At 40.7% G+C, this 23,238-nt stretch overlaps 1 protein-coding gene across 1 annotated transcript in view; it reads right to left on the bottom strand.

The window, feature by feature from the left end:
* The window catches only part of DNAH14 (dynein axonemal heavy chain 14), a 400,834-nt gene that overhangs the window by 6,804 nt on the left and 370,792 nt on the right, over positions 1-23,238 (bottom strand). Inside the window, exons 78-83 of the mRNA XM_070474451.1 lie at positions 21,551-21,748; positions 16,169-16,359; positions 13,402-13,562; positions 12,219-12,415; positions 5,693-5,805; positions 1,429-1,568 (exon numbers count right to left, since the gene is read on the bottom strand). Of these exons, the coding sequence (XP_070330552.1) occupies positions 1,429-1,568; positions 5,693-5,805; positions 12,219-12,415; positions 13,402-13,562; positions 16,169-16,359; positions 21,551-21,748 (1,000 nt within the window). The remainder of the gene's footprint in view (positions 1-1,428; positions 1,569-5,692; positions 5,806-12,218; positions 12,416-13,401; positions 13,563-16,168; positions 16,360-21,550; positions 21,749-23,238) is intronic.

Consider the following 23,238-nt stretch of genomic DNA (forward strand, 5'->3'; position numbering starts at 1 on the left):
ATAAGATTGTCATGAGAATTGAATGACTTAATAAAGACAAAATCCTGGGCTTCCCTGGTGGCTCAGTGGTAAAGAATCCACCTGCCAGTGCAGGGGACACGGGTTCGATCCCTGCTCCGGGAAGATCCCACGTGTCGCAAGACAACTGAGCCCGTACACCACAACCACTGAACCTGTGCCCTACATCCCAGGAGCCACGACTCCTGAGCTCACGTGTCAGGACTGCTGAAGCCCGAGCGCTCCAGTGCCCGTGCTCTGCGGCAAGCGAAACTGCTGCAGTGAGATGCCCGTGTGCCATGAGAGAGCAAACCCTGCTCTCCACAACTAGAGGAAAAGCCCAGGCAGCAACAAAGACCCAGTGCGGCCAAATAAGTAAATAAAATTTTAAGAATCATACACACACACACACACACACACACACATCCACACAATCCTTAGAGAGTGCCTGGCGCCTGGTACTAATAAGTACTATATTTAGTAAGTACTAAGGGTGCTAACTGCTGTCCTCTTATTCTGTCCCTACCTGGAGAGTATCTAATTGGTAAGAAGGATGCGTCAAGTCTCATCTTAGAAGTTATTTCCTTAGTGGCCTTCCCTTCCCTGACCCTTAGTTTAGGTCCTCCTGTTTTAGGCTCTAAAAATATTCATCTATTCTTATATTCATTCAGAAATGCACTCACTCTTTCTTCAAATATTTACTGAGAATTTTTTTGGTGCTGAGGGCTACATTAGGTGCTTGGAATACAATAGGTTATAAAAATGGAACTGGCTCCTGCCTTCGCGGATCTTACAGACTAATGCGGCCCCTTTACAACATTACACCCTGACCACACATTATTGTAACAGGTTCTGGTTGAATATCTGTCTTTCCTGCTGGACCTTTGTGCCAACCTGGTGGGGCCTAGGACCCAACAAACATTTATTCATTAATTCCTATTAAAGGAATAAATGAACGAGATGGCTGAAGCACAGAATCAATCCCTTGGGCAGGTGCCCATCTCCAGGAGTCCACTCTTAAGATGCAGTGGCTTTGGAGAGGCATCTAATCTTGTTGGATTCTGACCTCAAAGAATTAATGACCTAGAGATAAGGAAGGGAGACTCTTGCCGGGGTGAGGGTGAGGTCTGACAAAGATGTGGGTCTATTCTGGTGCTTGAGGAGATGGGGCAAGGGAAGGGCGTGGATGGGGAGGGAGGAGAGAGACTGCTCTAGTGCATGCAAGAGGACCTGGTACCTGTATGTGTGTCTGTTGTGTGTGTGTGTGTGTGTGTGTGTGTGTGTTGGGGGTGGGGGAGCAGGGCTATCCTAGGGACCTCTCATCCCAGAGAGGAAGAGGACAGGGAGAGAGCTGGTGGAGGGGTTGGGGACAGAGTTGGGGACAGACTTGCCTGGATCAGGTATAGGGCTGGTCCAGGTTCTCATGCTCACCTTGTGGAAAGAAGAAAGCTGGGAGCCAGTATCTTGCAGGAAATCCTTCAGAGAATTCACTATTTTGCTCAGTGGGGTATTTGGGGTCTTGGCTAGGTGATGTGCTGCAGTGCTTCCAAGCTGTGACATGTCTCATATACCTATTGGAAGGCAGACCACAGATTGGTGTGGTTAGAGGCATAATAAATTGCACATTTTCAGATGATGTGAGCAATTTCTTCCAGCCTCTCCTGGATTCCTCCTTCCCTTTTCATCTCAAACTTTCCCCCTTCTCTGGACTCTTGTCCTGTAGTTTAATGAAAACCAGCTATGGCTTTAAAACTTTTGAGAACACAAAGCCCTGGAAGGCAATTAACAAATGATGTGGTTATTACAGTAGGAATCTTGACTGGGCTTTGTGGAATCTTGCAGATTGGGTTTGAGTTACTGCCTTCTCTAAGAAGATAAACAGTAGCATTCACGTATAGTTCGATGGTGAAAGAGACAGTTTGGTATAGACCTTGGAACTAGGTTTTCCGGGTTCAAATCTCAATACTTCCACTTTCTAGCTGTGAAAATTTGGGCAAGTTGCTCCATGTTTTTGTGTCTATTTCCACATCTCTAAAATGAGGATGATAAATAATAGTACCTACTTCATATCACAGGGTTACTATGAGAATTAAGTCGATTAGTATGAGCAAAATGCTTTGAAAAATGACACCCTGTGTGTGTGCAATCTCAGTCATGTCTGACTTTCTGTGACTCTATGGGCTGTAGGCCACCAGGCTTCTCTGTCTGTGGGATTCTCCAGACAAGAGTACTGGAATGGAATGCCATTTCCTTCTCCAGATCTTTCCAGCTCAGGGATGGAACCTGCATCTCCTGCATCTGCAGGTGGATTCTTTACCACTAAGGCAGAGGAACCAGAGATTAAATTGCCAACATCCATTGCATAATAGAAAAAGCAGAGAGTCCCAGAAAAACATCTACTTCTGCTTTATTGACTACCCCAAAGCCTTTGACTTTGTGGATCACAATAAACTGGAAAATTCTTAAAGAGATGGGAATACCAGACCACCTTACCTGCCTCCTGAGAAATCTGTATACTGGTCAAGAAGTATCTGTGTGCAGTTAGAGCTGGAAATGGAACAACAGACTGGTTCCAAATTGGGAAAGGAGTATGTCAAGGTGTATATTGTCACCCTGCTTATTTAACTTATATGCAGAATACATCATGTGAAATGCCAAGCTGGATGAAGCACTAGCTGGAATCAAGATTGCTTGGAGAAATATCAATAACTTCAGATATGCAGATGATACCACCCTTATGGCAGAAAGTGAGGAAGAACTAAAGAGCCTCTTGATGAAAGTTCAGTTCAGTTCAGTTGCTCAGTCATATCCGACTCTTTGCGACTCCATGGAATGCAGCACGCCAGGCCTCCCTGTCCATCACCAACTCCCAGGGTTTACTCAAACTCATGTCCATTGAGTCAGTGATGCCATCTAACCATATCATACTTTGTCGTCCCCTTCTCATCCCACCTTCAATCATTCCTAGCATCAGGGTCTTTCCAAATGAATCAGTTCTTTGCATCAGGTGGCCAAAATATTGGAGTTTCAGCTTCAGCATCAGTCTTTCCAATGAATATTCAGGACTGATTTCCTTTAGGATGGACTGGTTGGATCTCCTTGCTGTCCAAGGGACACTCAAGAGTCTTCTCCAACACCACAGTTCAAAAGCATCAATTCTTCGGCATTCAGTTTTCTTTGTAGTCCAAATCTCACATCCATACGTGACTACTGGAAAAATCATGGCTTTGACTAATGGACCTTTGTTGGCAAAGTGATGTCTCTGCTTTTTAATAAGCCGTCTAGGTTGGTCATAGCTTTTCTTCCAAGGAGTAAGCGTCTTTTAATTTCATGGCTGCAATCACCATCTGCAGTGATTTTGGCACCCAAAAGAGTAAAGTCTGTCACTGTTTCCATTGTTTCCCCATCTATTTGCATGAAGTGATGGGACCAGATGTCATGATCTTAGTTTTCTGAATGTTGAGTTTCAAGACAACTTTTTCACTCTCCTCTTTCATTTTCATCAAGAGGCTCTTTAGTTTTTCTTTGCTTTCTGCCATAAGGGTGGTGTCATCTGTGTATCTGAGGTTATTGATATTTTTCCCAGCAATCTTGATTCCAGCTTGTACTTCATCTAGTCCAGCATTTCTCATGACGTACTTTGCATATAAGTTAAATAAGCAGGGTGACAATATATAGCTTTGAAGTACTCCTTTCCCTATTTGTAACCAGTCTATTGTTCCATGTCCAGTTTTAACTGTTGCTTCTTGACCAGCATCAGATTTCTCCGGAGGCAGGTCAGGTGGTCTGGTATTCCCATCTCTTGAAGAATTTCCCACAGTTTGTTGTGATCCACACAGTCAAAGGCTTTGGCATAGTCAATAAAGAAGAAGTAGATGTTTTTCTAGAGCTCTCTTCCTTTTTTGATGATCCAGATGTTGGCAATTTGATCTCTGGTTCCTCTGCCTTTTCTAAATCCAGCTTGAACATATGGAAGTTCAAAATCAGCAAACTAAAATGGACTGGAATGGGTGAATTTAACTCAGATGACCATTATAACTACTACTGTGGGCAAGAATCCCTTAGAAAAAATGGAGTAGCCATCATAGTCAAGAAGAGTCCAAAAGGTAGTACTTGGATGCAATTTCAAAAATGACAGAATGACCTCTGTTCATTTCCAAGGCAAACCATTCAATATTACAGTAATCCAAGTCTATGCCCCAACCAATAATACTGCAATTAAAAGAGGAGAGTGAAAAAGTTGTCTTAAAACTCAACATTCAGAAAACTAAGATCATGACATCTGGTCCCATCACTTCATGCAAATAGATGGGGAAACAATGGAAACAGTGACAGACTTTACTCTTTTGGGTGCCAAAATCACTGCAGATGGTGATTGCAGCCATGAAATTAAAAGACGTTTACTCTTTGGAAGAAAAGCTATGACCAACCTAGATGGCTTATTAAAAAGCAGAGACATCACTTTGCCAACAAAGGTCCATTAGTCAAAGCTATGATTTTTCTAGCAGTCATGTATGGATGTGAGAGTTGGACTATAAAGAAAGCTGAATGCTGAAGAATTGATGCTTTTGAACTGGTGTGGTGTTGGAGAAAACTCTTGAGAGTCCCTTGAACAGCAAGGAGATCCAACCAGTGCATCCTAACAGAAATCAGTCCTGAATTCATTGGAAGGACTGATGTTGAAGCTGAAACTCCAATATTTTGGCCACCTGATGCAAAGAACTGACTCACTGGAAAAGACCCTGATGCTGGAGGAGAAGAGTATGATAGAGGATGAGATGTTTGGATGGCATCACTGTCTCGATGGACATGTGTTCGAGCAAGCTCTGGGAATGGGTGATGGATAGGGAGGCCTGGCATGCTGCAGTCCATGGGGTCGCAATGAGTAGGACACGACTGAGTGACTGAACTGAACTGAACTGAACCACCTGGGAAGCCCAACACCCTGTGAGGCACTCCTTAAATGTGAATTACTGTCATGCCTTTCAAATTATTTCGTGCTATGTATTAAAACATTTAAAAATTATATGTAATTAGTTTTTATTTCTTTTCACATTTCTTCCTGCTAGTGTCATATGACACAGTGTAGCATAACAGAAAGAGGAATGGATTAGGTTCTGTTTCTACCTTTGTCTCTTAGGGTAGAGTGACCTTGGAAGAAACTCTCCAGTTCTTAGGTCTCTGCTTCCTCCTGCTAAACTGAAGATAAGAATCCCTCCTTTTGAGGAGAGGGTGGAATGTTTGGAGAAAGTAACATGGAAACCGAGGTTACCGTATGTAAAACAGATAGACAATGGGGATTTGTTGTATGACTCAGGGAACTCAAACCGGGCTCTGTAACAACCTCGGGGGTGGAACGGGGAGGGAGACGGGAGGAAGTTCAAGAGGAGGTATGCCTATGGCTGATTCATGGTGATGTTTGGCGGAAACCAACACAATTCTGTAAAGCAGTTATCCTTCAATTAAAAAAAATTAAAATAAAAAAGCCCCAAACTCTTAAAAAATACTGATATTAACACATTTGCACCTTAAATAAAATACCATAAAATTAAAAAAAAAAAAAAAGAATACCTCTTCTGTTTAAATTCACATGTTGCAGTGAGAACTCAGAGGCCAAGGATGTGAAATTACATGGTGAAACCACTAAGCTCAAAATAAAAATGATGTAGAAACATAGAGCAGTCTTTCTACATACCGATGATGCATTGCGGTGTACGCCATTTTGGCCCAGGTGTTAAAGAAGTTCAGCCTCTGGATGAGGTCATTCACCCAGGAACTCAGGGCCTTACATGACTTGTAGGCATATTTCTGTTGGGATTTAGAAACAGGCACATCATTTTTTTTTTTTTTTTTTAAGATTTTGTCTTTGAAGTCATTAAGAACATATCTGTACACTTTGGTGACAGACTCAATTTTTTTGTTTTTTTCTTCCCCCTGGGCCTTCCCTATGCAAATTGGGCTTAGTCAGGAGTGCTGTTCTACCTGAAGTCCTCACTCCTGTCCTTGGACCTTCCTTTGACCTTCTTTTGTTCTATTTTCTTGGGCTTTTCCCTTCCTTGTCTTTTAGCCACCGCCATTTTGCCAGAAATAAATAACTTGGCAAGAGGATGTTATTTTTCAACTAAAAGCACTGAGTGAGAAATCTGAAAACTCTTAACCAGGGCAAATCAGCACAATCTTAACAGTGCTTTGGATAAAACACTTGCAAGTTTCCATCCTGGCTAGTCTTACCTCATTCTTTTCAAGTTCTTCAATCAGTCTTCTTTGCTGCCCACCCCTCTACCCACCCACTTCCTTCCCTTTATCTGGGAAGATTACCTTCACAGGCCATTAAGTCTAAGTAATCTCAACTTTCTGGCCTTCCCCTATACAAAATTCTATAAATCTCCATCCACTGTCTCTCCCCGCCTGCCCCTCCTTCCAGTTCCGAGTCAAGCTGGTTCCTGCCCCTGTGCATTGCACAGCACTTCTGGAGTATTTTTGCTTTTCTGAAGCTTCAACTTCCATTTTCCATCCCTTTGTTTAGTAACACACTCTTCTGTCTTAAATACACAAGCCACCTAACACGCAATCCTGCTTGTTTGATCCTCAACAGAACAGCAAACTGCATTCAAGAATAGATTAAAAGGATCATAAACAGTGATCAGGTGGGATTCAGCCCTGGGAGGTAAGGATGGTTAAACATGAAGATCAAAAAATGAGATTCACCACAATGTAGGATAAAATCCCTACATTATCCAGTGAAGGATAAAAATCCCATGATCATTTTGTTAGGTAGTTAGAATAGAAAACAGGAGTCCAAAATGGCGGTGGCTAAAAGACAAGGAAGGGAAAAGCCCAAGAAAATAGAACAAAAGAAGGTCAAAGGAAGGTCCAAGGAGGAGTGAGGACTTCAGGTAGAACAGCACTCCTGACTAAGCCCAATTTGCATAGGGCAGGCCCAGGGGGAAGAAAAAAAAACATAAAAAGAGGAGCCAAAGGGCTCTCTCTCTCTCTCTCTCCCACGCGTGTGTGTGCTTGCTCGCTCTTTCTTTCTCTTTCTCTCTCTCTCCCGTGCGATGGGGCACACTTCTCTTCGCGTCCTTGAATCGACGTGCCCTCATGCCTCTAAGATGGATTTTCCTGCTATCTTCTAAATAAAAATAGAGCTGTAACTGATTTCTCTAAGAGCTATAACATGGTCTGTCCAAGACCTGAGAGCTGTGACACGCCAAGGGGGGCTTTAATGTCCATCACTCCAAATCCTTGTGATGAGACAAAAACCGAGGAGCATACACTCATCTGGCAATTTCAATAGATGCACAAAAAGGATTTGACAAAATTCAACATCTTTTCATGATAAAAACTCTATACAAATTATGCATAGACACAATGTTCCTCGGAAAAATGGGGGTTGCCAGAAGTAGATGGGAGGGGGAAATACGATAATGTAGATCAAAGACTACAAATTTTCAGTTATAAGAAGAACAACTTTTGAGGATCTAAAGCATAGTAATAATATAGTTATTTTGTACTTTAAAATTGCTGAGAGGAGATCTTGATCATTCTTATCACCATAAAAAAAGTTAACTGTGTTAACTATGTGAGGTGATGGATGCATTATCTTGACCTTGGTAATCATTCTACAATATATATGTATATCAAATCATCGTGTCATATATTTTAAATATATACAACTGTCATTGTAAAATTTTCCTCAGTAAAGTTAGTAAAAACACCACCCTACTTGTGTGCTGCAAAGGAGGCAAAAAAGGCCCCTTGTAGCTCTCTAGGCTTGATCTTTTCTCTAGTCAGGCTTCTTGAACAACTTCATTGACTCCTGTCCCCTCTTCCCATTGCCTGCCAAACCTATTGTCATTTGGTGTCTTCATTAGAAGTCATCAAGGACCTTATACATTCCATATTCATGATCCCACCCTAGACTCTCCCTCCCATTTGCCTAATTTGCATTCTCTGCAGCTTTTGACTAAGTTGATTACTTCCTCCCTCTCCTGCCTTGACCCCTGCGTCCACACTCAATCCTGAATTTCTCCTGAATTCTCTACTTCTCAGGTTTCATGCTTTGACTCCTCCTCTGTTTCCCTCCCTTTCAGGTGGTGTTGCCTAATGTTCCCTCACCCCTCTTCTCGCCCTACTTTACATTGTCTCTCTCAGATCTAATTCATTGTGGTTTCCACTACTTTGTCTAAGCTGATAGTACTGATACCTTGCCTTGCACTCTCATCCACTTTCTCCTGGATAGCTTCACTTGGAAGCCTCCCCTAGCTTCTCGAGATGTTTCATGTCCAAAACAGGATGTCAGCATCTGCCCTCGAACAGCCTCTGTTTCTGCCCACTCTGTCTCTAAATAGAACTATTGCCCACCCAATTGTCCAAGCCATACATTTCTCCCTGACTAATTTCAGCTCTTGCCATTCGGTCAGATATGCCCTCATTTCACCCCATAGGAAACTAAACCTAGAGGATTCCAACTGAGCCATGCTCTCTCAACTTAAATTTGAACTCATGTGACTCCCAGCCCTTTCACTAGTTAACTTTCTTAGTAAGTCACGAAGCCTCTCTGCTGCTCAGTTTCCATATCTGTAAAATAAGGATATTGGAGCAGAGGAACCCCAAGATCCTTGCAAGATGTGAAGTCTTATGATTCTAAGTATGTGCAGCTTGCAGATCCAATATCTCAATTCTCTTCATAGCTTGCACTCAGTTTTTAAGTATTTATAATTGTCATTGCTTTCTCTAAACTCTAAAGACCATTACAGTATACTAACACATATATACGGAATTTAGAAAGATGGTAACGATAACCCTATATGCAAAACAGAAAAAGAGACTCAGATGTATAGAACAGACTTGTGGACTCTGGGAGAAGGCGAGGGTGGGATGTTTCAAGAGAACAGCATTGAAACATGTATATTATCTAGGGTGAAACAGATCACCAGCCCAGGTTGGGTGCATGAGCCAAGTGCTCGGGCCTGGTGCACTGGGAAGACCCAGAGGGATCGGGTGGAGAGGGAGGTGGGAGGGGGGATCGGGATGGGGAATACAGGTAAATCCATGGCTAATTCATTTCAATGTATGACAAAAACTACTGTAATGATGTAAAGTAATTAGCCTCCAACTAATAATAAAAAAAAAAAAACTCTATGTTTTCTACTATAGGTTTTAAAAATACCTTTATTGAGATATAATTCACAAACCATGTAATTTATTCATCAGGATTCTGTCCATTCATCAGGAATATCTGAGTTGCTTCCATCTTTTGGCTCTGAATAATGCTGCTGTGAACAGTTATGACAAGTTTTTTTGTGTGTGGGTACATGTTTCAACTTCTGTTGGGAATATACCTAGGGTTGGAACTGATGGATCAAATGGCAACTCTATGTTTAACTATTTGAGGAAATAAATACTATTTTCCAAAAGTGGCTACACCATTTTACCAAGAGCAGAATATGAAGATTCCAATGTCTCTGTATCCTTGCAATGTTTATTATTGTCTGTATTTTTCTGTCCATCATGAGAGTGAGTGAGTGCTCTGTTGTGTCTGACTCTTTGTGACACTATGAACAGTAGCCTGCAAAGCTCCTCTGTCCATGGGATTCTCCAGGCAAGAATACTGGAGTGGGTTGCCATTTCCTCCTCCAGGGGATATTCCTGACCCAGGGATCAAACTAGCATCTTTGCGTCTCCTGCACTGGCAGATGGATTCTTCACCATTGTGCCACCTGGGAAGTAACCATCCTAGTGGGTGTGAAATTATAACTCATTGTGGTTTTGAGTTGCACTTCCCTAATGATGAATGATGTTAAGCATCTTTTCATGTGTCTGCATACATTTTTATTACAGATAAATTTTAGAAAGTAGGCAAATTCACAAAGATGTAAATCACAAATAATAAGAATTGACTGTGTGTGTGTCTGTGTGTGATTTCATCCTTATTTTTGAGCATATCCTGCTGATGCTTATAGCTGTAGTTCATTCCCTTTCACTGTTGGTATAGTCTAACATATGAATATACCATATATTTTTCCATCCTATTGTGGATGACACATTTTAGTTGTCTCCAGTAGTTTACCATTATAAATAATGATGTTCTGAATACTTTTGTACATGTTTCTTGATACTCATGTGCATGGGATTATATATTTTTTATATTGTTGAGATTATATTGTATATGCCATTTTGAATCTTTAAAAATTTTTTTATTCACAAAACAATATAACAAGCATTTCTCCCTCCTCTGCAATTTGTTTCAATTGTTTTGGTGATTACCCTAATTACAACATGCATACTTAATCTGTAAAAATCTATGGGTTATTATCACTTTTAACTTCCTTCTCTGAGACTAAAAATTCCGTATCTTCCCCAAACTTGGTTCTGTTGACCCTTTCTATTCTTGTTGTTTGCATTTCAGAATGCCCAATATTCTATCCTTCTTTAAAAAAATAATCCCACTGGATGTTAATATTGTTGTTGCTTTTTATTTTTGTCAAAGTTTATTCACCACCTCATTTACCACTTTTCCGCCTCTTCATTCCTTCTTAAGTCTCAGAGCTTCCCCCCTTACCTCCTTCCACCTTCCTGCTGGAAATGAGGAAAGGCATTCAGGGCTTCCCTTAGCATTTGCTAATGATGAGCTCTCTCAGCATTTTCTCGTTTTGGTTTATTTCATCTCCATTTTTGTTTTTAAAGATTTTTTTTTTTTTATGCAGACCATTTTTAAAGTCTTCATTGAATTTGCTTCAATATTGCTTCTGTTATTGTATTTTGGCAACAAGGCATGTGGGATCTTAGCTTCCACACCAGGGAGCTAAGAATCCTCACTCCCTGCAATGCTTAACCAATGGACCTCCAGAGAATTCCCGTTATCTTCGTTTTTGAAACAAAAGTTTTGTATATACAATTTTAGTTTAACAGTTCATTTCATTTGACACAATGGAGATACCATTTCCATTCCTTTGAAAGTTACCCTTTTCTAGCTGCTTTTGAAGAGTTTTTCTTTGATTTTCTGCAGGTTCATTAGGATGTATCTATGCATAAGTTAAAAATGATGTATACTGTTTGGGATTCATTGAACTTCTTATATCTATCAATTCTGGAAAATTCTCAGCTCTTACTCCTTTAATTATTGCCTCTGCTTCACCCACTCTCGTCTCCCGCTTTGAACTTCAATCAAACTAATGTTGGACAGTCTGTTTGCTCTCTACGAATCTTCATAGCTCTTTCACAGTTTCCATTCTTAGTCTCTCTGGGTTGAGTTCTGGATATGTTCTTATGATCTTTTTTTTTTTGCCTATAGAATTTTTTTTGGCTTATAGAAACAATTTATTGCCAGAGAGCAAAGGGGCTAATTGAGGCCAGAATTTTGAGGCAGCACACACTTCACCCCCAGCTCCTACTTTACGAAAGCAATTTTTACAGCCACCAGCCCTTTGCACAAGCGACATCCCCTTACTCCCACCTTCTTCCCATCCCACTGTACACAGCTGCCTGGTTCCCTCCAGTCACTGGTTCCCAGCAGACCTAGGCCTGCAGTGAGTTTACCTTGGAGCTGACCTGGGACCCGAGCTTGTCTTGGTGCTGGGCACCAGCTGGCCCCTATCAGGCCCATGCTCTCTTTGTGGACCTTTTTGCAGCCCCATCTCCCTTGATGTGCCTCTTGGATGCCCTAGTAGGGGTGGGATGGGGCTGTCAGCCCAGTGCTTTTGGCTTTTTTGGAACTTTCAAAATTTTAATTTGGGTTTCTTGAATCTAAAACATATGTGTTTTTACACATATTTATGTAAGCATGTGTTTTATAGAAGTATACATATTTTTATAATCCTTAAAAATGACTTAAGTGTTCTAAAACCTAAAAAAATTTCACAATATATCTTAGAGATCTTTCTAGCATATCAACACGTACCTTATTATTTGGATATATCATAATTTATCTAACCAGATTTCCATTAAGAGGTATTAGAGTTGTTTTCAGTTTTATGCTGAAACATAAAAAGCCTTGCAACAAATATCTCTTAGATAAATTTATTTAAGTAGAATTGACAAATTGCCCTCTCAGATTTTATTAATATATACTCACACCAAAAGTATATATAAAAGTCAAAATTTTTTAATGGATACATAATATTTCATCATGAGTCTATACCATAGTTAACTTACCCTTTCCCTAGAACCAGGGCATTTATTTCAATCAAGCAAGTAAATGGGAAAGGATAATTGCTTACCTGCCACAATTTGGGCACTTTTATATTAAGAAGAGAGTCATATATTTCCTCCAATTCTTGGGTAAGGATAATCTCTCCTTTTATAGCAAGTTGAAGATCTTTCAGAGACTTATGTATAATAGATAGCAACTGATCAAATCTTTCAATTTCTTGGATCAAAAAGGTTAGTAGGACACAGTGGATAAGTGGATCATAGCCTGGATAAAAAAAAGAAAAAATTGTGGCATCTTTCAGATAAGATGAGGCTTTACTTGGAGAGAAATAAGCTTTGAAAATTAAAGGAGTTTGATGTGGGTAGCCCAAGGATTGAAAACTATTTTCTGCAAAAGGCCAGTTAGTAAATATCCCAGGCTTTGTGGGATATTCAACTCTCCCAATGTTGAGCAGGTGCAGGCATAGACAACGTGAAAACAAATAATCATGGCTGCACCCCAATAAAGCTCTATGTGTGGGCACTCAAATTTGAATTTCATGAAATATTTGTGTCATGAAATATTATTATTCTTTTGGTTTTTTTTCAACCATTAGTTTAGCTTGTAGGCTCAAAATGAATCTTTTTTTTTAAACTTTATTTTGTATTGGGGTATAGCCTAGTAACAATGTTGTGACAGTTTCAGATGAACAGTAAAGGTTGAATCTCTTTAAAGGGTTAAAGTATGGATGTTGAAAGTTTAATAGGGCAAATTACCACAGTCCAACACTTTGGCCTCTCAGAGCGGGGTGTGGAGACAACCCTGGACAACGAGGATTGCTCTGTCTCCTCTGAATCTGCCATCCCTCCCTCCCCTTTGCTCCTCAGAGTTAAGATTTCTCCCAGCTTGGAGAGGGTCAGAGAGCCCATCTAAATCTCCCTGCCCAAAATGCGGTTCCATCAGGCAGAGAAGCAAAAAGGACAGAGACTTAAAAGCTCTGTAGAATCTCTCAAGCAGCCTTGCTCCTTTCTGGTTTTCTACATTGTTACTACTCCTTTACTTTTTGTCTTGGGGTCATGGACCTTCCCCCTGTCTACTCCTGCCGCCATCATTTTCTCTTCTACTCCCCATCACCCAGCTTGGAGAGAGAAGAGGGCATTACGGAGTTAGTTTTCCATCTCACATCGGCCTTTCCACTTTGTCCTCCTGATGCTGGAGTCCTTTCCTGAGGAGGCTGGGGTGAGGGGAGGAAGGTCATGTCCCAGGCTTACCTTTGGGATCTTTATGAATAGACTCCCAGATGGGGCTTAACATGATGTACTTCAGCGTGCTTGGAGTTCCAGCCCATTCTTCTTTCTCTACAGACACTGGCAGCCGCTTTAGCATGTCTGACAAAATTTCCATCACCAGCTCATCTTTGCTCTTCTCATGACTGCAAGGAAATCAAAAGAAAAAAGGAGATACAGGCCTGTCTAATCTGGGAGGGCCCTTTATGTAGGCTCCATCTGAAGGTAAACCCAAATTCACAGAGCCACAGAACTGTGATATGGAGACCACGGAGACTTACAGAGACCATGGAGTTCATTTCATTTTGCAGGTGAGAAAACTGCCCAATGCACTTCAGACATTTGCAAGGAGATACATATTTTTAAAGTTTTCTTAAGGTTTCTTTGAGAAGTATTCATCTGAATGCATTTGCATGAAACAAGTATCAAGACTGGGATGCAAACAAGGAGGCAACCAGACAGAGGATGCTTCAGTAGCTTGATAGGTTATTCAACTGCATGTCAGATTCCTCTGTGTTCATACACAGGGCTTCCTGGCAACACACTCAGTGGTGGCGACAGAAGAGCATGTGTATAGGTCTGGTAGTAGTAAGCAAGGCCATAAAAACACTGAAGACAGAGGAGGTCTTTGGAATCCTTTTACAGATGAGGAAATCAGGGTTCAGGGAGGTGATAGGACCTCCCTGTACAGTGGATGAAGAGGGAAGGGGGCATACCTCTTTTGAGCTCCATCTCTCTGTTACTGTATATACCAGTGGGAACTGGTTTTCCAGCAAACATTCCAGGTTTCACACAGCAAAATGAATGTGGGCCTTCAAAGTAAGTGATAGTCTGGTAATAAGTTGTGTATTTAGTCTAAAAGTGCAGAGGACGAGATGATTGGATGGCATCGTCAACTTAATGGATATGAGTTTGAGCAAACTCCTGGAGATGGTGAAGGATAGGGAAGATGGATATGGTGAAGGACAGGGAAGATGGTGAAGGACAGGGAAGCCGGGTGTGCTACAGTCTGTGGGGTTGCAAAGAGTTGGACACAACTGAGCAACTGAACAACAACAACAACAACAACAACAACAACAACAACAACAACAACAACAAGAGCTGCTTCTGAGACAGTTTACAACTTTCATGAACTAACATTTTCCTAACTTGGTCATTATGCTTTGTTTTTGACATTAAAGTAGGGTTACTCAGTGGAACTCAGCCAAATGGTTGAAGGATCAAAAGATTTCAAAAATCAAACTCATATTCTAAGTGCAGAGATTTGCTTACCACTGAAGACATTGCCTTGAATGTTAGAGATCTTTCAAGTCAAGTCCCACAGACAAGTTTTTAACAGACTTATCAGCAAAGTGGCCTAACTGCGATAATCATAGCCTCTCCACATGACCAAAGGGATATTAATACACATATTTGGTCTGCTTATTAAAAGTATTCCCTTATAATCATCTCATCTCTTACTGGTGTATTTGCTGAATGCTAAAAGTACAGAATTGGACTTCCGTGGTGGTCCAGTGGTTGACTGTGCTGCTTCTACTGCAGGGAGAGGGAGGGGCACAAGTTCCATCCCTGGTGGGTAACTAAGATCCCTGCAAGCTGTGTGGTGCCCCTGCCCCTAAAAAAAGCAGGGGTTATTGTCAACCTCATTAAAAAAAGAAAAGTGCAGAATTAATCCTTAAAAGTGTAGGGCCTGCAGGAAATTCAACCTGATATTCTGGGGAGGTACTGACGGAGTTCCAATTGCATAGTTTTCTATCTCTGAATGTCAGCTTTCCTTTTATGTCACAGGTAGTTAATATATGTTCATTTTGTCAGTGAAATGAGTATCCAATGATCTTATTTTGTGTCAGTAGATTTGATTTTGACAGATATGAGCAAATAGCTAAAGTCATAGACAAATAAAATCAGATGTCATTAAAAAAAATTTTTTTTTAATAAATGGACCATTTAAAAATATCCTTATTGAATTTGCTACAATATTGCTTCTGCTTTATGTTCTGGCTTTTAGGCCATGAAGCATGTGGGATCTTAGCTCCCTGACCAGGGATTGAACCTGTATCCCCTGCATTGAAAGGTGAAATCTTAACCACTGTACCACCACAGAAGTCCCCAGATGTCATTTTAACATGAATTATATGGTCTAAAGAGACAGAAAGACTAAGAGAATGCAGGATTCCACTGGGTTCAGAGCTTTTCTAGGTAGATAGATAAAAATGTGAGCTTCTCAGGTGGCCCTAGGTGTAAGGAATCTGCCTGCCAAGGAATCCGCCAGACACAAAAAGGGTTTGATCCCTGGATAGGGAAGATCCCCTGGAATAGATAATGGCAACCCACTCCAGTCTTCTTGCTTGGAAAATTCTATGGACAGAGCAGTCTGGTAGGCTGCAGCCCATGGGGCCCCAAAGAGTCAGACACTATTGGGTGACTAGCAGACACACAAACACACACACACATGCATGTATAGGTCTTATAGAAGTAAATATAACATTTCATATTTATACAGATTCAGTTAAAAAATACCACCCGTCAGGTACAATTCACTCACTCAGTGAAGATTTATTGTGACCCTACTACAGGCTTGGTAATTATATGTGTGTGTGTGCTCCTATGTAAGTAAACTTGCTTCTCTGTCATTTGGAGAATTTAGTTTCTGTGTTTTTTGACTGTATTTTTCTGTAAGTAATATATTGTATATCTTCAAATGGATACTTAATAATTTACAACTAATATTTTTTTCCTAGTGAGTTCTTACCTGAACATGAGGTTAGTGATGGTAAATCTTGGTTGCATGGCAATGAGATCATCAATGAACTTCTGGGCCTGGATCTCCCTGAAACCCCTTGTGGCTTCAGGGTGTAATTCTAGGAGCTCAGGAGGGTCGTCATCAGGCAAGGACTGGATAATGTGTATGTAGTCCTTCATGCTTCCAGATTTTGGCAGTGGCTAATATATGTGAAAATTTAAACACTGGTTAGTTTTTACCTACTGAGATATTTACTTTTGGCAATGTATGAAGATGATATTTCCCCATGAAATTTTATACATTATTTTATGCTTATTTGTTGATGGTATACTCTAGATACTTCTGTCAAAAGTTGCACTTGGGCTATGTTATAAAGTGCAGTTTCATGACAGACACATGTAACTTTCTCACTGGAAAAAGAGAGAAAGGAAAAAAGAAAGGAGGGTGATTCTGACTACCCATTGCCTCAATGACCTACAGCCACAGATAGTGGATGCATTCAAGATTTAAGAAGTCATTTTACTTTGGTAAAGCCTATAGAAGACATGAGAGCATGATCTTAAGAATAACTGAAGAGACTAAGGGAGTCGGGGTGGGGGGTGGGCAAAACTGATGAAGGTGGTCAAAAGGGACACACTTCCAGCTAAAATAAGAAAAAAAAAAAATCAAGTGAGTTAAAAAGCTATTTAATAGGGAAATGAAAAGATTTTTCTTCCTGTTTACCAGGTATATTTCCCAGTTGATAAGTTATAACTAAGTACTGATTGGATAAAGGCTCTGTAAGGTAAGCAGATCCTTTGGCTGATCCTAGGATCACAACTAATTAAGAAAAAATACATTTTTAAAAACCTATTAAGTCATAATGATAAACATGGTTGTACTGGTTAAAAATACGTCAAGTTCTTTAATATTCAACCCTTCAAAGATGGAGTCTAATTCTCTTTTTCTCAACTGGAGCTTGGACTAAATGACTGCTTCTGTCAAACAGAAATAAAGCGGAAGAGATGGAGTGGGACTTTGTTTTTTTTTTAAGCTTTAAAATAAAATTTTATTTTAAAAAATTCAGCTCATAACATATATATTATTCTACTCTCTGTCTACCCCTATTCCCCACCACCTTTACTGAGGCATAATTGAAAAATAAAGCTATATATACTTAAGGTGTATAACATGATAATTTGATATAAATGTAAGTTGTGAAATAATAATCACAATCAAATTAATGAACACATCTATCACATCCATATAGTTATTTTTTGTTGTTGCAGTGATATTGCTTAGCATCTATTATCTCGCATATTTCAAGTATACAATACAGTATTATTAACTATAATTATCATGCTATACATTAGACCCCCAGAGCCTATTTATCTTACAACTGAAAGTTTGAACCCTGTGACCATTATCTCCCCATTTCTCTCTGGAGAGAGACTTTGGAGACCAGGTCCTAAGAGGCACTGCAGCTTCTTTCCTCCCTCTTGGTTAACTCACTCTGGGGATGCCAGTTGCCATGTTTTGAGGACCATCAAACAGCCCCAGTGCTCCCAAATGATGGAAGATGAGTTGACCTCTGGCCAACCCATGAACTTGTGAGTGAGTTTGGGACTAGATCCTCTGGCCTCTGTTAAGCGTTCAGATGATGCCTTGACTGTCACCTTATGAGTAACCTCGAGCCAGAACAGCACCGCCACACTGCTCCAAGGACATGTGCTAGTGCAGTTTTTGTTTATTAGACTATAAACTGATTCATAAGAGATGCACAGTGTTTAAAAGTGAGTTATATCAGCGTGGACCAAAAGGGACAGAGACAGTGAAACATGGAGAGAGGACTTCAGGTTCCTGTACAACTACGGACAGGAAGCATGTGAGAAAACTATTTAGCTGCCAACAAGGGCTACCTAGGTGAGAAGTGTCTGTTTAGAGGGAGGGGCTGAGTCAAGTATCTTTCCCATCAATGAGTTTAACAGCAAAACACTTGTAGTGTTCGATGATGGCTTCCACCGAGTCAAATTTTTGTCCCGTCCCTGGGACAAACTGCTGATTCCTCTCCAGCAAGTGTGTTTTCACATTGCAGATTTTGTTCCCACAAAACACCACCAACACGTAGGGCTCTGGCCTGCTGGTGGTGCTCTCCTTCAATGGGCCCTGTTCTCCTTCAATAATGCCTCTTCCACTGCCCTGAAGACTAGATTTTCCAATGTACCATTCACCGTGCTGGACATCTTTGTCATCAGATCTCTCGCAGGGAAAGGTTTTTTCCTGCTCATGATTGTACAAAGTAGTGGATTTCGCTGAGGGCCAGAGCTGGCTGGAGACTGACATCTCTGAGGTCAGGACAGCATGCTTTCTTTATGATCTCTCTTTTGTGCAGTCTGGTTGTTTGTCACAAATGAAGAGGTGGCAACGGCACGAGGACTCTCTAGAGGACTTTGGTTTTGTGACAGGTGAGATGCTTCAGGCTTCATCTGGTGATGAGGAACTGTGAGTGTCTGGGGGTCTCCTGCGGAGGCGTGGGTCGGCAGTGGCCTGCCGTGGGGTCAGGGGCACAGGCAGCAACAGTGCTGGGAGGCTCGGAGTGTTGGCATAAGTCCTCTTGGAGGAGGTCGCCATACGCCCTCACCATACAGACTGCCAAGGGTCTTCTAATTAAAAGATCTTCATATGAAGGGGAACTACTTAAGGAGTTACACCAAAGGGACTGCACCAAAGAGTCTCATCTGCTCAAGATCCTTGACCTTAACACTGTAATGGAAAGAGAACTTTCAGGTGTCTGAGAGGGAGTGAGAACATTTGGTATCTGGAAAGAATGCAAAACATTTGTGGCCAAGGATTTTGAAAGTTTAAAAACATTGCCTCAAATTATTTAACTCTCTTATCAATCTGATTCTTTGACTGCTTGACCAATAGAACACTATACAGAAGAAACATTTTGTGTCAGGTCTGGTCTTGGGCTTTAAGTGTTAAAGAGAAGAAAAAAAAAAGAAAAAAAGGAGTAACTGACCACTGACAAAGAAGAGAAATGCTTTGTTTACATGGCTAGGAAAGTGGGTAGTAATGGCTTTCTCAATATCTTCAAGGAAAACATTGACCGATTAATGAGGGCCACAGGGAGACATCGGGGCTTCCCAGGTGGTGCAGTGGTAAAGAATCCACCTGCCAATGAAGGAGACCTAGGAATCTCAGGTTTGGTCCTTGAGTCAGGAAGATCCCCTGGAGAAGGAAATGGCAGCCCATTCTGGTAGTCTTGCATGGAAAATTCCATGGAAAAAGGAGTCTGGTGGGCTATAGACCATGGGGTCACCAAGAGTCAGATATGACTGAGTGAACACAAGCAGAAGGACAGGGACATTAATAAAAAATTACCTGCAGAAACTAAGATTATGACCAGGAATGGGAAAAGCTGGCAAGTTTTTATGACAAAACTGTCAATAAACTTGCAGCACTTAAAGCAACTAAATAATAGAAATTATGATGTTAGAATCCTATTCTGTAGTCTGATAGAATTCTGCCAATGGAATGATACACTTCTATGTTACTATATTTCATATCCTCTTAAGCATACTTAAGTAAGAGTCTGTATACAAAACTAGGCCCACTGTACTTTTTTGCAATTTAAAAAACTTTCAAGGATAATTTTATCTTAAGGGTTGAATTTAGACTCTAAACAACTAGAGTGTTATTTAAAGCAGTTTGTTTTTTTTCTTAATAGAAATCTAAAAAACAACTCATAGCTTTCCCTGCCTTAACAGATGGTGTCATCTTCCTTCGCACTTTCCATCATCTCCCTTATGCAAATTCCAACCCGTCACATTCGTGTCAAGTCCTCTTTCCACACTCTCAAACCAGAGGTCTGGAGGATTTTTCCCTCTGTTGGCAACCATCTGCCAGGGCACAACTGCTGTGTGTACATTGGAGACTCTCGGTCCACAAAGATGGAGGCCTGGATGGAAATTAAACACTAAACAGAGAGAGGACAAGGGATGATGCAGAGTTTCATCTTCTTCAGTGCTTGGCATAAACTCCTTGAATCTCAGCTCTCCTTACTGTATGTGGCTGTACCCTGAGAACCTCAGTTTCCTCATCTGAAACTGGGGATAACATCTACTTCACATAGTTGTTTTGAGCATTAAATGAGAAAAAGACATCAGTCGACAAGCGTGGATCAGATCAGTACAGCTTAACTTGCTTCTGCTTCCTTGTGCTTTGTATTTTATATTCTAGTTTCCCAGAATATCATTCTTTTCATTTACTGTCCAGCATAATGCTATATTTAATAACATAGATTCCAGGTTGTGCACTTGGTGGATGATTGCTAGCAGAACAAAAATTCTGCAGACCTCTGGCCTGAGAGTTGGGGGGGAGGACTTGACATCAGTGTGATGGTTGGCAATTTGTATAGGGGAGTTGAATGGAAGATGAGAAGGATAATTTTTTTTTGGGGGGGGAAGGGTGTGCCACAGTTTGTAGGTTCCCCTACCAGGGACTGAACCTGCCTCCTCAGCAGTGAAAGTGTGGAGTCCTAACCACTGGACCACCAGGGAATTCCCAGGAAGATGAGAAGGAAGGTGCCATCTGGGTGATCACGGTAAAGTGGGTGTGGGCCTGGTGGGAGGAGGAGAAGGAGAGACAGAGGCCTCATATACAGGTCATCTTTGGAGGGTCTTTAGAGTATGGATAGGTAGATAAAATGGTAATTAATCAAGTGATGGTCATTTACTTTGGTAATACTAAAGGTTATACATGTGTGTGTGCATGCTCTGTCATGTCTGACTCTTTGCAACCCCGTGGACTGTAGCCTGCCAGGTTCCTCTGACCATGGGATTTCCCAGGCAAGCATACCGGAGTGGGTTGCTGTTTCCTCCCCCAGTGTATCTTCCCGACTCAGGGATCTAACCTGTGTCTCTTGCATCTCCTGCATTGGCAGGTGGATTCTTCATCACTGTGACACCTGGGAAGCCACAGTGAAAGTTAATAAACACCATTAAAAGTGAATGTTAAGGGCTTCCCTGGTGGTCCAGTGGTTGGAGATTTGCCTGCCAATGCGGGGACATGAATTTAATCTCTGGTCCAGGAAGATTCCACATGCCATGGGGCAGCTAAGCTTGAGTGCCATAACTGCTCAGCCCTTGCAGTTAGAGCCTGAGTTCTGCAACAAGAGAAGCTGCTTCAGTGTGAGGCCTGCACACTGCAACTAGAGAATAGCCTCTACTCACAGCAACCAGAGAAAAGCTTGTATGCAACAATGATGATCCAGTGCAGCCATAAATAAATACATAAATAGAAAGTGAAAAAGTGAATGTTAAAATTTATTTTAATATAGATTTTAAATAATGGAGCAATCCTTAGCTAAACATAATCAAGTAATCTTAAGAAAATAAATCCTTTTCTTACCTCATCAGTAGAGAAACTGAAGTCATCTTTTAGCACTTCAGGATTACAAAATTTGTAGAGAAGGGTGTTTAAACATCGCCTGTCCCAGCTGTCAGTCACCCAGCCACCGTAAACCACCTCCCCAATCAGGTAGCGCAGTGTCTGCCAAGGAATACTGGACTGAGCACTCAGGATATTTTCCAACACCTTTATGGCAACCTGTAGAAAATGCACTGGTTTTCATTATTTTAGCATACGTTTTCAGGTTGTTTTCATCGTTTAACATAAAATCAACAACTCAAACAGCTACGTATATTTTCTCTTTAAAAATACGTGGTAAACACTACTATTCAACATAGTGTTGGAAGTTTTGGCCACAGCAATCAGAGCAGAAAAAGAAGTAAAAGGAATCCAGATAGGAAAAGAAGAAGTGAAACTCTCACTGTTTGCAGATGGCATGATCCTCTACATAGAAAACCCTAAAGACTCTACCAGAAAATTACTAGAGCTAATCAATGAATATAGTAAAGTGGCAGGATATAAAATTAACACACTGAAATCCCTTGCATTCTTATACACTAACAATGAAAAAACAGAAAGAGAAATTAAGGAAACAATACCATTCACCATTGCAAAAAAAAGAATAAAATACTTACGAGTATATCTACCTAAAGAAACAAAGACCTATACATAGAAAACTATAAAACACTGATGAAAGAAATCAAAGAGGACACAAACAGATGGAGAAACATACCGTGTTCATGGATTGGAAGAATCAATATTGTCAAAATGAGTATACTACCCAAAGCAATCTATAGATTTAATGCAATCCCTATCAAGCTACCAACAGTATTCTTCACAGAACTAGAACAAATAATTTCACAATTTGTATGGAAATACAAAAAACCTCAAATAGCCAAAGCAATCTTGAGAAAGAAGAATGGAACTGAAGGAACCAACCTGCCTGACTTCAGGCTCTACTACAAAGCCACAGTCATCAAGACAGTATGGTACTGGCACAAAGACAGAAATATAGATCAATGGAACAGAATAGAAAGCCCAGAGATAAATCCACGAATCTATGGACACCTTATCTTCGACAAAGGAGGCAAGGATATACAATGGAAAAAAGACAACCTCTTTAACAAGTGGTGCTGGGAAAACTGGTCAACCATTTGTAAAAGAATGAAACTAGAACACTTTCTAACACCATACACAAAAATAAACTCAAAATGGATTAAAGATCTAAATGTAAGACCAGAAACTATAAAACTCCTAGAGAAGAACATAGGCAAAACACTCTCTGACATAAATCACAGCAGGATCCTCTATGACCCACCTCCCAGAATATTGGAAATTAAAGCAAAAATAAACAAATGGAACCTAATGAAACTTAAAAGCTTTTGCACAACAAAGGAAACTATAAGTAAGGTGAAAAGACAGCCCTCAGATTGGGAGAAAATAATAGCAAATGAAGCAACAGACAAAGGATTAATCTCAAAAGTATACAAGCAACTCCTCCAGCTCAATTCCAGAAAAATAAATGACCCAATCAAAAAAATGGGCCAAAGAACTAAACAGACATTTCTCCAAAGAAGACATACAGATGGCTAACAAACACATGAAAAGATGCTCAACATCACTCATTATCAGAGAAATGCAAATCAAAACCACAATGAGGTACCATTACACGCCAGTCAGGATGGCTG

Source organism: Odocoileus virginianus, chromosome 11, assembly GCF_023699985.2.
Source record: "Odocoileus virginianus isolate 20LAN1187 ecotype Illinois chromosome 11, Ovbor_1.2, whole genome shotgun sequence".
Lineage (NCBI taxonomy): Eukaryota > Metazoa > Chordata > Mammalia > Artiodactyla > Cervidae > Odocoileus > Odocoileus virginianus.